Source organism: Plectropomus leopardus, chromosome 10, assembly GCF_026936395.1.
Source record: "Plectropomus leopardus strain MGB_pleo_1.0 chromosome 10, ASM2693639v1, whole genome shotgun sequence".
Taxonomy (NCBI): domain Eukaryota; kingdom Metazoa; phylum Chordata; class Actinopteri; order Perciformes; family Serranidae; genus Plectropomus; species Plectropomus leopardus.
The window spans coordinates 998647-1011452 of record NC_142185.1 but is presented as its reverse complement, the minus strand read 5'-3'; the positions used below and the strand labels follow the sequence as shown (position 1 = coordinate 1011452).

The 12806-nt window shown below is 40.0% G+C and overlaps 1 protein-coding gene across 1 annotated transcript in view; it reads right to left on the bottom strand.

Annotated features, from left to right (window-relative positions):
* Positions 1–6031: 6031 nt before the first annotated feature.
* The window catches only part of ubxn4 (UBX domain protein 4), a 34435-nt gene continuing 27660 nt past the window's right edge, over positions 6032–12806 (bottom strand). The window contains exons 9-13 of the mRNA XM_042494473.2: positions 12480–12607; positions 11840–11942; positions 9918–10049; positions 9439–9650; positions 6032–6892 (exon numbers count right to left, since the gene is read on the bottom strand). Coding sequence (XP_042350407.2) covers positions 6754–6892; positions 9439–9650; positions 9918–10049; positions 11840–11942; positions 12480–12607 — 714 coding nt within the window. The 3' untranslated portion in view covers positions 6032–6753. The remainder of the gene's footprint in view (positions 6893–9438; positions 9651–9917; positions 10050–11839; positions 11943–12479; positions 12608–12806) is intronic.

Below are 12806 nucleotides of genomic sequence, written 5' to 3'. Positions count from 1 at the left end.
TTAGGGCCCCAGCACTGAATGGTGCAAGGACCCTTTTGTAATTGGTCTGTTTTATTATTATTATTATTATTATTATTGTTATTTTGTCAAATGAATCCCTTTTATTTAGGGCTTTATTATACTCAAAAACTCATGAAACTCGGCACGCTTATGGGGACTGGTGAAAATTTTTGTATTTTATAGGTGTCGTGTGTAGGTGTCAAAGAATGAGCTAAGTAGCGCCCCCTAAATGCCAGCCCCGGCAAACCATTTCATGAAGAGGGATGAAAATTTAGAGGTACATAGAATATGTCAGGATGGACAAAAAAGCCTCTTGGAGCCATACTCTAAACCCAACAGGAGGTCTGCCATTTTGATTTGAAATGTCATTTTTTGGGATTTTACGTTAAGTCCTACAGATTTCAACGGATTGACTTCAAAATTTGTAAATCCCACCTTCAGATTTGGGCGATCCTAGTTTGCGACCAGTTTTCTTTTTTGTGGAATGGTGTGGAAGTTATGGGGCCGAGAAGTTACACGTTTTCCCACCAAACAGGAAGTAGTTTTTAAAACTATTGTACATGATCCAAATGTCTTCATCCATACTGAGAGTGCCACCTATTGACACAAGAAAGGCAAAGTTTTACACTAAGACATGCAGCTCCTAGCAGGTTGACTTGATTGATCTCAAAATTGTGTCAAAAAATCATTAAGATAATGGTAATGATGGAAAATGAATATTGTCCCTTTTTGTTGAACGGTGTTCCTGTGACACAATGGCGAATTTCGATGAACAAAATTTCACACATTTGATGACAGTCCAGGCCTGAACACATCTGCAGCACAATTTTGAATCACAGTCATAGCGCCACCTAGTGGTAACAGAAGGTTGTTTTTTTTTTACACTTTAATGTGTCTCCTGTAGCAGATACACCTCAAATGCTCTCATAATACTGCAAAGACTTTCATGATGCACAGAAACAATACTTTTGAGTTTTCATCAAATGCTATCGCCATAGTTACGCACTATTCGCCAGAAAACACGAAGCACTTTTTGAGGGCCAAGTCATGCACCAATACTCACCAAAAGTGGCACAGACATCAAAAGTCCTAAATTGTGATATCTGATATTTTTTTGTATTCATGTGCAAAAATGGCTCTTGTGCGCCCCCTAGAAAATTTCTTTAAAGCCTAACCCCGTTTAACTTAGAGCTACAAAACTTAGACCCAAGACCTAGAAAAAAGCTTCTTGGAGTTGTGCCCTATAACAAAAAACAGGTGTGCCATTTTAATTTGAATTTTCACATTTTCAGTAATTTTAGTGTCCCTTTGGTTAAACACTTGTCCTACAGATTTCATCTGATCGACTTCAAATCTGGACACCACTATTTCCTAAAGTTGGTGATGTTAAATTGCTAGCCGTTTTTTATTTTATCAAACGCTGTTGCCGTTCTGTGGTGTTCTTCACCATAAAATAGGAAGTTGTGTTTAAGGGGATAAACATGCTTAAAAAGTCAAAAAATGGCAGACACATCAATAGTCCTATGATGTGTTATTTGATTGATTGATTGATTGATTGGTTCATTCATTTTCTGTAACCGCTCGTCCTCGTAAAGGTCGCAGGGGGGCTGGAGCCAATCCCAGCTGTCATCAGGCGGAAGGCAGGGTACACCCTGGACAGGTTGCCAGACTATCGCAGGGCCGACACATATAGACAGACAACCGTACATGCTCACAGTCACACCTAACGGCAATTTAGAGTGACCAATCAACCTGACCTGCATGTCTTTGGACTGTGGGAGGAAGCCAGAGACCCTGGAGAGAACCCACGCAGACACAGGGAGAATGCAAACTCTGCACAGAAGGGCCCCCGCCCACGGACTGAGCCCCGCTCCAACCGGGTTTCAAACCAGGGACCCTCTTACTGTGAGGCAACGGTGCTAACCACAACACCTCCATGTCGCCCATGTGTTATTTGATATCTTTTTTTTTTTTGCTGTGATGTGCCCAAATGTGCTCTGTAGCACCACCTACTAATTTTCAGCGAAGCAGCCCCCGCGAACCGTTTAACCTAGAGCTACAAAACTTGGAAAACATGTAAAAGCCTAAGACCTACAAAAAAACATCTTGGAGCCATGACCTATACACAACAGAAAGTCTACCAATTTTAATTTTATTTAAAATTTTTGGCCATTTTTTGCAATTTCTGCTAAAGCCCAACTGATTTTTCAATACACCCATATTATCACCTTATATAAGCCTTTCACAGAAAAAAATGGAGCAAATCAGCTTTATATTTTTCCCAAATGCACTGATAGGAAAACTCTGTTCACAGACCATATAATGCAGGAATTGATGCTGGGGGTTTTTAGAAATAGTTGCCTTCTACAGCTGTCCACTAGATAGAGCTCTTACTCCATTGTTCACTCATTGTTTGACTATGACAAAAACACACACACACACAGAAAGCGTGAAAGAGAGAGAGAGAGAGAGAGAGAAAGAGTCAAAGTGCTCTCTCACTTCATTGTTAAACTACTCTTCACAGTCAAGGACATTGTGACAGAGAGCATTGCAGAATAGTGGACAGTGGTGCAGTCAGTCAGAGTGTTTTTACGGTAAGCAACATTGAAGTACATACTGTTATGTTAAAAAACAATGGCCTCATCTTTCTGCAAACGAACAAGATGACCTCAGGTTCCAGCGCACAGGAGGAGAGGACTACCAACCAGCTGACTTTATTGTATTTAGCAGATTTTATTTTCCAGACCCTCTTTGCAACGTTATATTTAAGCAGCAATGACAGACACATTTAGGGACTTATTCAGATCATCAGGAAAAGGAACAATATACTGTCATTTTTTCCCACGTTTGTTGCTGTGAGTAAGCCCACAACAGCGCTGTAAGTGGCAAACCACAACGCACACACACGCCTGATAAAGTGATTTAGCTCATCTCCAGCCTTAGCACTACATGGAGGAAACTCTAACTCACTGCTGCATGCAGTGTTGCCCTTTCTCAGAGAGACGCAGTTGCATCAGTCGGCGTCAAGCAAGTAGCCCCGACGTGCGTGGAGGTGCAAGGGCCCGTTCATCGCTGCTTGCAGCTTTAATTATTATTATTATTAATATTTTTTCATCAGATGAATCGCTTTTTTGAGGGCTTTAACATATTCATAAAGTCACGAAACTTTGCAGACTTATCAGGTCTGGTGAAACATTTGGTATTTTAATAGATCTCATGCATGGGTTGGAGGAAATGTCACGCCACCTACTGATTTTCAACGAAGCAGCCCCTGCAGCTTTTTTGACCTAGAGCTGTGAAAGTTTGGAAGCCTGTGCAACACCCCAGTACCTACAAACAGGAAGTATTACCCCACATGAAATATCTAACTGAAGGATTGAAACTCTCTGCGTGCTTGTTCCAACTTTCACTGATATTAAAGACCATGGGACATAAAAAGTTATTCAATTTGTGATTTTTTTCCACACCATGTCGGCGTATCTTGTTCTCCAACTTTGATGTTTCACCATGAAACAGGAAGTTGTTGTAACTCAGCCAAACATTGTCTGATCTGCCCAAAATTTCTCATGCTTAATGAAAGTCCGGGCCTGAACACACTTGCGTGGCTCTATCAAGTTATCATGATAGCGCCAGCTACTGGAGACAGGGAGTTATATGTTTTATACTTCGATGTGCACCTCCTTAAAGGTTGACCATATTAAGGTCAAACTTGGTAAGAAAGCCTTTGAGACCTTGACGATGCCTGCTTGTGATTTCATAGGTTTTTCATAAACATTGTTGCCATGGCAACATTGTCTTCATCGCAAACAGGAAGTTGTAACTTCACTTTGCATCAAACGATTGGCCCCAAATTTTACCGGTGTAATCACAGTGCAGCCCTGAACACATCAAATTGTCAATTAAGTATGATACTCATAGTGCCACCAACTTGCAAAAGAAAATTTGCCTCTCAACACAACTATCCTTTTGTTTACATGACATTTACATGGTTTGGTGTACAAATTTTATAGACCAAGATGACCTACATTTTGTGTGGTCTCCAGTGCCACCTAGTGGCCACAGGAAGTATTACCCCACATTAAATATCTAACTGAAGGATTGAATTGACATCATGGGACATCAAAAGCTTTTTGATTTCTGAGTTTTCATCATACCCTCTGGGTGTGGCTAGTCTGTCTGACATGGCCCAATCTGACCTTAACTTCCCATGCTTGATCAGAGTCCCGTCCTGATCACATCTGTTTGGCTCTTTTGACTTATCAGCATACTGCCACCTACTGGAAGCAGGAATTCATGACTTCTATTTTTAGCTGCATCCACTTACAGGTTGACCACATTCAGCTGAAACTTGGTAATAAAGCTGCTTAAAGACCTCCATGATGCCTTGTGAAGATCGTATGTTTTTAATGAATGCTGTTGCCATGGCAATGCAGTATTTGCCACCAAACAGGAAACTGCTCTAACTTCACTTTTGCTTAACCAATAAGACCCAAATTTTTTTACGGGTGTGATCAGGTTGCAACCCTGAACACATCAACTTGTCAGTTAACCATGATACTCAATGTGCCACCTACTGGCAACAGGAAGTATAGCTTGTAACACAGTTATCTTTTGATTTACATGGAATTAACATGCTTTGGTCTACAAATTATGTAAAATAGGGTGACTTAGATTTTGTGTTCTCCAGTGCCACCTAGTAGTCATAGGATAATACGACACCATGTGAAATATCTCACTCAATGGTTCAAACTCTCTGCATGCATTTTCCAACTTTAACTAAAATTAACGATCGGGACAGTGGGAGTCATGCCAGTACGTGTAGCCCCAGTGGCTGGTTTCCTGTGTAAATCCGAAATTTGGCACATGTATGTATCATGTCCAGACGCACAAAAAAGCCTCTTGCACCCACCCCCCAAGCCCAACAGGAAGTCATCCATTTGAATTATGTGCTGATTTTTGGGGATTTAAGGCTGCATACTTTTGCTATCTTGTCCTACAGGATTCATCTGATTGACTTCAAAATTGGTGTGTCCATTCTCAACCCCTTGGTGATGATAAGTTATCACAGGCACAACAGTTCATTGTCCAATCTGCCTGAAACCTCATAGGATTTATTCGGATCCCGCCCTGAACACATCTTTATGAAAATATATACTAGTCATGATAGCGCCACCGCCTGGCAACAGAAAGTAAGCCTTGAGAGACAATTATTATTGGATTAACATGATATTTATATGGTTTGGTCAACAAATGATGTACACAAAGATGACATGGAATTTGTCTCTCCTATGCTGCCACCTAGTGGCTGCTGGAAGTACTACACCCTGTAAAGTAGCTCACTCCAGGGTCCAAACTCTTTGCTTATATTATCCAACTTTCACAGAAATTAATAAGCGCATTAGCTGGAGAGTGAACAGTGCAAATCTGATGCAAGATTCATGGGAAATAATCTGCTGAAAATGAGTCATTATTGCTAATCTAACAAACTTCCTGCAGTTAGGCATTTGGGTTAATTGCACAGTTTATCAGTTGTTCTTGCTATTGTATTGTTATGAATTTAATACATACCTAGTCTTGTTATTAGTAGTTTGGCTCTGACATTAAAGTTTGTAAAGATGAGTGTGCAGTTATGGACTGTCTTAGCAAACGGGAAAAAAAAGCCAGTAACTTCATTCATGACGTCATGGGCTGCTTTCATCTCCTGAAAGGACTACAAAAAAGTAAGAGGGCTATTCATTCCTGATAAATGTTATTTGTTCATTGAATAAAGAACCTCCTTATGCCTCTTCCACACACAAGGCTTCAGTTACATTTGACTCAGTTTCATTAATAATGGATTTTATATCCAGATAAAATTGATTGATGAGTCATGTGAGTGCTCGTCTCTTTTTTCAAAACAACACTCTACTTGTGTTCAGAATCATGTTATCTGGATGATGATGACACCATGTAAGGCCTGGATATGTTGAAGAAAACATGCAAGTGAAATCTCTGTCCTTGCTAACAAACAACCAAGACACAGTTCAAGGGGTTTTTGGAAAATCAGGTTGCTTTAATTTTCATGGTTGAATAAGAGACTACAGTGGTCACCCATTGTCTTACACACACGTGTGTATGTGTGTGTGTGTAACTGTGTGTGTTTGCCACCACCACCTTGGCAGAACTCCAATTTAGCTGTTGGAGTCAGCCATATAGTCCTCAGCCAGCAGCTGCAAGCTGTTTGATGAAATAATTTATTGGTCTAAAAGAAAACGTCTTAATTCCACTGTAAGGTCATCTGCTGAGTCACTGGCCATCAGACAGAGTTAAACATAATATTCCATGACATAATATGAAGCCAGGTTCAGATTACAATATCTTTACTTCAGGTCAACAGTTTACAGTGGATTTGCTCTTTCCAGAGAAGCTGGTGACAGGAGCAACCAGGGCCACCAGCATTATTTAATCTTGGATGGATGTGAGAATGATCAACGATGAGCTACAGACCCAAAAGAAAATGCAGGTATAGCCTGAGCCTGGGATGTTTGACAGAATCATGTCATAATCAACACAAAAACGCTCAGCTTAAGCCCAGAGGAGGTTCTGTTGATTATTGATCTATCCATGCAGGCAAGGTTCGGGGGCAAAATCCTGGAACACAGTTAGAGGAGAGAACAAAGGGAGCAGCTGACAGTGCAGCAAAAACCTGGGACTTATCACACTGAACTAATCACACCAGGAGAGCAAGAGGAAGCAAGAGCTGCTGTTATTTTGCTACATTTGCTGGGTGGAGTTCCCATTCCAGGTGTTGTTGTCATCCTCACTGTCCTCTTGAGTCCTTAGCCTGCAGATTTTACCATCCTTCTTAAAGTCCTTGGGCCGCTTTTCCAGAGTGTGCTTGGAGAGAGATTCTCTGAGTGAACACACAGGAAAATGACACAGTGAGTGAGTCACCAGGGATACAGTGCTACTATGTGCAGGAGCTCAAGTACGCCTTAATCACTCAATAGTTTCAGTAATGTTAATCTGTCATACAACATTATCTATCCACAGACGGCTCTAGCTGCCATGAGCTAGGAATCAAATAAAACAGAGCTTTTAGCTGAACATGCTTTATGAGAATAAGTGACCCAGTAGTTCTTTCAAGAGTTTAACAGTAGAGCTTCAAGCTCTCATCATACACACAGGCAAGAACTCAACAAAACGTCTTAAGGATTGTGACTGTTAGACCCCGAAAAAAGTTGATCTTTTCTGTAAACACATCTATTGCACATATGTCCGTCCCAGGAGAGAGATCCCTCCTCACTGTACCGTATTGTATCAATCAATTAATATGGAATATCTATATTGTATGTGGGATTTACATTTTAACCAACTAATAGTTATATAGCCCATAATGCTCACTTTTTAAACAGTTTTATTTACTTATTTAATCTTTTTTTCCCCCAAAGCCCAAGCCCTACCTAAACCGGCCAATAAGTGCACATTTTGGCCCATAACATATACTAAAGAAATTAGGTGAAATAATTCACATCCTTTGATACAAAGAAAATCCAAATAAAAATTACAATGAAATGAATATACTCCAAGGAAAATTTATCTTTTCTTCATGAGGTCCATTGTTCACAATGAATCTCCCATTGCTTCTTCAAGAAACACAAGCACATGGCTAATTAACATGCATAACCACATCATCGGAACCTTAAACTAGGTTGTCACACCTCCTGTCAGATAATAAATGATTCTTTCTTCCCTGGTTGGTATTACATACTATTCCATTTAGCTGTTATATTATGGTATTTGAGGGCTTAATCACCTAAAACCTATTCATGTTTCTTCACGGACGCACAGTGTGATGTGTTTGGGGCACAATGTAAAAAGTAATTGCAGTACGCTCCTTTGTCAACTGCAGAGAAAGCACTAGACTCTCTTTAAAACTTTCTCAGTTTGTGAGTTGTTGAGCTAGGGAAAACTTAATAAACTCTGCGAAACGCTGTCAGTGACAAATTCTGAATTATTTCCCCACTCTTGTTAATTTGGAAAAATTTAACACGTTAAGTGAGTCCTTTTTTTGTTTAGGAACAAATTACACAAAACGACAACAGAAACCCTACTGTGTCTGTTAGTCCCTGTAAGTTGCAGTACTGGCTTGTAGGTTACCAGAGGTTGGGTTGGTCATAAATATGTCTGGTGTTTTGTGGTGTCTGTAGAACTACAAGACTGATTAAATATAACATTTTTTGGCTATATAACACCTGACTAGGCTTTGGTGTCACACCAAGGGAGGACACAACTAAGCTATCAACAGTTAAGGTGGCTACTAGAGTTCAGCTAAATTTTTTGTTTTGCCGATCCGGTCTGGTCTACGAGCTTAAAATGGTTTGATTCATGCAAACCGGCACAGACATTTGTCATTATGCCACATTCTGGCAACCTTTAAATTAGCCTTACTGAAAATGCTAAATCCTACTCAAATTTCATTAGTAATAAACAATATGAAAGAGTGATTAATATGATATAAATGTTTGTAAATGTACCAATGGAGTAACTAGTGTCATACAGGTTGTGTATATGACAGAGATCAAATTTCAGCAGAGAGGGGAGCACAGTTTAAAATGTGGTGTATTTGTTTACTTTTTGGGCTGATGAGCAGTGCAGAGTTATATCTTAAAGAGACGAAAACTGCACCAATATGTCAACATTCAAGAGGTGAAGCTAATGAAAGAACTGTCCTTACCCTTACTGGCTGTAGGTGCTGTTGTGAGCTGAACTTTTGTAGGATGCTGTTTCTATTTAAAGCTGTTGTTCGCTTTCTAAGCCCCGCAAAGGGAACAGGCTGATTCATGAAGTTGAAATGAGGAATTAATTATATTAAACCTACTTTTTCATTACAAAAACCTGAACACAGGGTCAGCTGGTTTAGGGGACATCACCAGGGAGCTGAGAGTTTCTGCTGAAGTAAATGAGCATTACTAATAACAAGCTAACATTAGTCTATTTGCCTAGGCTATATTGTTTGTCATTTCTAGTAAACATCAGACTATAAGATTTCAAAAGTGAAGTTACAAATGATGGAAGCAAGCGAGTTACCCATCTTTGAAGCGTTAACGTCTCCCGTCTGATCTGGAGAGCACAGCTGACAGCTGCATGGTTTGTTTACATTAAGTAACACAAGTGCATCTTTAATGGATTCAGTGTGGACAGAGAGCTCCAGAGTCACACAATGCTACCTGATGGTTAGAAACTCATTTTCAATTGGAACGCAGGCTCGTTATGCTCCACTGAGGATCAGCTGCTGAGTCAAGTGAGACACCTGGTTAAATATGGTGACCGGGTCCACTGTTTGGCTAAATATCAAACCTGGTTTGAAATTTTTTTTTACACACACACACACACACACACACACACACACACACACACACACATACATACACACACACACACACACACACCCCTCACCTCTTTGCTTTATCCAAGGCTGATGATGAGTTAGTGTAAGAGCTGGACTGGTGGGTGGGGCCTCTGGCTGCTCCAGGAGGGGGTGGGGTTGCAAACAGAAAGGAGCTGAGGAATCGCCATACAGCCAGTAAAGGGTAGAGGAGGGTGCCCAAAACTGCCCAGATACCACCACCAGAGGACTGGACCACTGTGTTAGTAGGCCTGCCTGATTGCTGAAAGGGACATCAAAATAATGTTCAAAATATGCTAAACTAATCTCATTCTGACCTTAGTTCTGCACTTACCACAATGACATGGCACTGCTAACCATTATTTCTGAAGATGCTGAACCATTTTCTCAAAACCAGTATCACTGAAAAATGCCAGTATTTTTGATCGCCATAGTAACATCCATGAAGATCAAACATCTCTTCTGAGCTATACCCTCGATAAGTCTTTTTGAATCATTCAGGCATGATGCAGTTACGGGCTGTACTCACTGGCAGCAGCACAATGGAAGCACTTGGAGCCAGTTCCAGCTCCAGCAGAGTCTTGGTCAGGTCTTCACTGGTGAACTCCCGCCGAGGGAACATGGTCGCCAAGGAGAAGTTACTGTAGCGGTTTCCCACCTCCTGAGACAGGACCAGCATTAAACACTTGACAGTGATTCTATATAAATGGGCTTACAGTGCTAAGTGGTACACTTTATTCCACCATCACATGATTCAAAGATGGGACTGTATGATGTAGAAACATTAGAAAGTCAGTTATTTTCCAGACACTCCTGAGATTCAGCACCAGGGGTCTGTATGAGATTCAACAAAATAGCAAATAGCAAAATGAAAATCTAATGGCAACTTTTAAAATAATTATGCAGTTGCAATTCACTCTATCGATGCTATTTTCTTTAAAAGCTCCTTATTTTCTGCATTATTCATACCTACATCTTTTTTATTTATTGTTTACAGGGACAGTGCATATTAAAAAAATATTGCTGTAAATGTGCCAGTGTTTTCCAAAGAAAAAAATAAAAATTCATGGTTCCAGATCTTATACATACTGTATGTATGAGGCATTGCTGCTTTTTCTTTTAACTATTTTAAAACTTTTGTTTATTACATTTATTTAAACCTTTTTGCATGTGTACTTTTACTTTTAATACTTAAATGCATTTTCCTTACATCACATTTACCTTGTTAAGTTTATTTAACATCATATAGGTTTCACTGCAGCAGAAATTCTTCTTACAGCCTTTTTGGTGTCATGTCCCCAGTCTTGTTCATGTGCCAGAGTCTTTGCACACGGCACAAAACCTGCCCTTATATAGTGTTTAGGGGGCGTTACCTATGCTAATAGGTGAGTTAGGATCAAGTGCGATTCATTATTGAGCACACCTGGGTCAGAGCAAAGTTGTGTGTTTAAGAGTGTTTGGTGCATCTTGAGTTGACTTCTCTTATATTTTCTCTAACCAGAAAATTAAAAGAAAATTTAGAGAATGTTGCTGCATGAGGCCCACACACATATACAACTGTATGCAGTCGTCACGTCTTCAAACGCCTTGCGACATGTATTTTTATGAGGAAGATGGTGGGGGCTTCTTTGTTTGTTTTATTGTGTTTATTGTTATTAATCCCAATTATGTTGTGCTGTAGCTTACAGATGAAGTTAATACTGTTTAAACTCCAGTTATGAATGATGTGGATCAAAAATTTCTGGCTACAGTCATCCTTGTGATTATATCGTATCACAAACAGTGGCTTTTAGCAGGAAAACTCAATCTGCTCTGTACACGTGCCATAGCTCCATTACCATCTAAAAGGTGCTGCTGTGCATCTGCTGGAATTATAGTGCTCTACAGTGCTATAATTAAGCCTTTTAGAGATCAGCACTCTACTGAGTGCACTTTTCAAGTTAATTATTTTGGAATATGTGGGAGGAAAGCAAAAAACATCTGTACATGAAAACTCAGCAGGCGGTTCAAGTAGCTTAATCAGACATGCAGTCAACTGTGACTGCAGAGGATGGTACTAATGGCACTAAATGTACAGCTCAGCAATATACCCAACAAAACATAACACAACAAACAACATGGCATGTGTGACAGATTTACACTGCAGGAGCAGTACCTTCAGAGCAGTGCTATTACAGCTTGTGCTGGAATATACTGAAATCCTGGGGCTTACCTGAACAATGGTGTACTTTAAAGAGTATCGTTTTTTTTTCTAAAAGTATTACAAGGCAGAGTATTCAGTTCATTATAAAATGTTATTTTAATTAATTTCTCACAGATAATTTTGTATTTAAAATCTAAGTTGTTGTCTTGTGATGATGAATCCAGGCTTTCTTGGAAAAAGAGCAATCTCTTAGCCCCAATTAAAAAAAAAAATGGAATCTTAGAGACAGTATGGAAATATAGACAAACCTGAACTGCAAATTGGTGCACCTCCTGCAGTCTGCTCTGCGAGGGGAACTGGCTGGTGAAGGATGAACCGTCTGGGAGGCGGAACTGTATTCTAGCTGTAGCACTGATGCGCGCGCACGCACGCACGCACGCACACACACACACACACACACAAGAAAATTGGGTGAACAGAAACCTCTGTTGTTAGTGATGCACTCCTTTTTTGCAATGTGCACCTTTACATTCTTAAATATATCAAACTTCATTCAAACTTAAATATGTGCAGTTTCATTAGGAATGGTTTGCCTCTCAGTTTTTTTTATTCAGAATTATTTACACTCAAATGAATGGGAAGAATGCTCATACCTGTGGTTCGGTTTCTTTGGACCAGAGTAAATGATATGATATGTCGCTTTCAGCTGTTACTCATCACCTGACATTTTAACTGTTTTCATTTCTTCAAAGGGCCTTTTAAATGCTGTCATCACCTCTCTCAGCATGTAATGTATGTCGCAAAAAAAACATCAATGGAGTTGGACTTTGTAGAGCTATTTGTGATATACACACTTCAGGATGGGAGATTTTAGCAATAAAACTAATGAACGTGCATTTCATCTTGAAGTGCAGTGCTCTGCGTAAATGTCACTCCTTTTGTCTTTACCTCCTCTCCCGTAATAATGCCTCCTTCCTGGCCTCCTGCTCTGCCTGTCTGGCCTGCAGTTGGGCCTGCTTGGCAGCCTTCTCCTCCTCCTGAGTTTTGGCATAGCGCGCTGCTCTGTCAGCTCTGTCCTACAGGACAGAGGGGACAAAGCTGTAATGTACAATTTGTCTGTATTGTTTTTAAACAATTGCAACAGTACAAATTAAAGACAGTAATCTTATGTTAAATCCATTCAGGCATTTTTGTCTTTGAAGAGAGTGAAGTCAAAGGCATTCTTTGTTGTATCTCACAAAGGCTCTTCCCCCTACTGATATCTATAGCTATTTT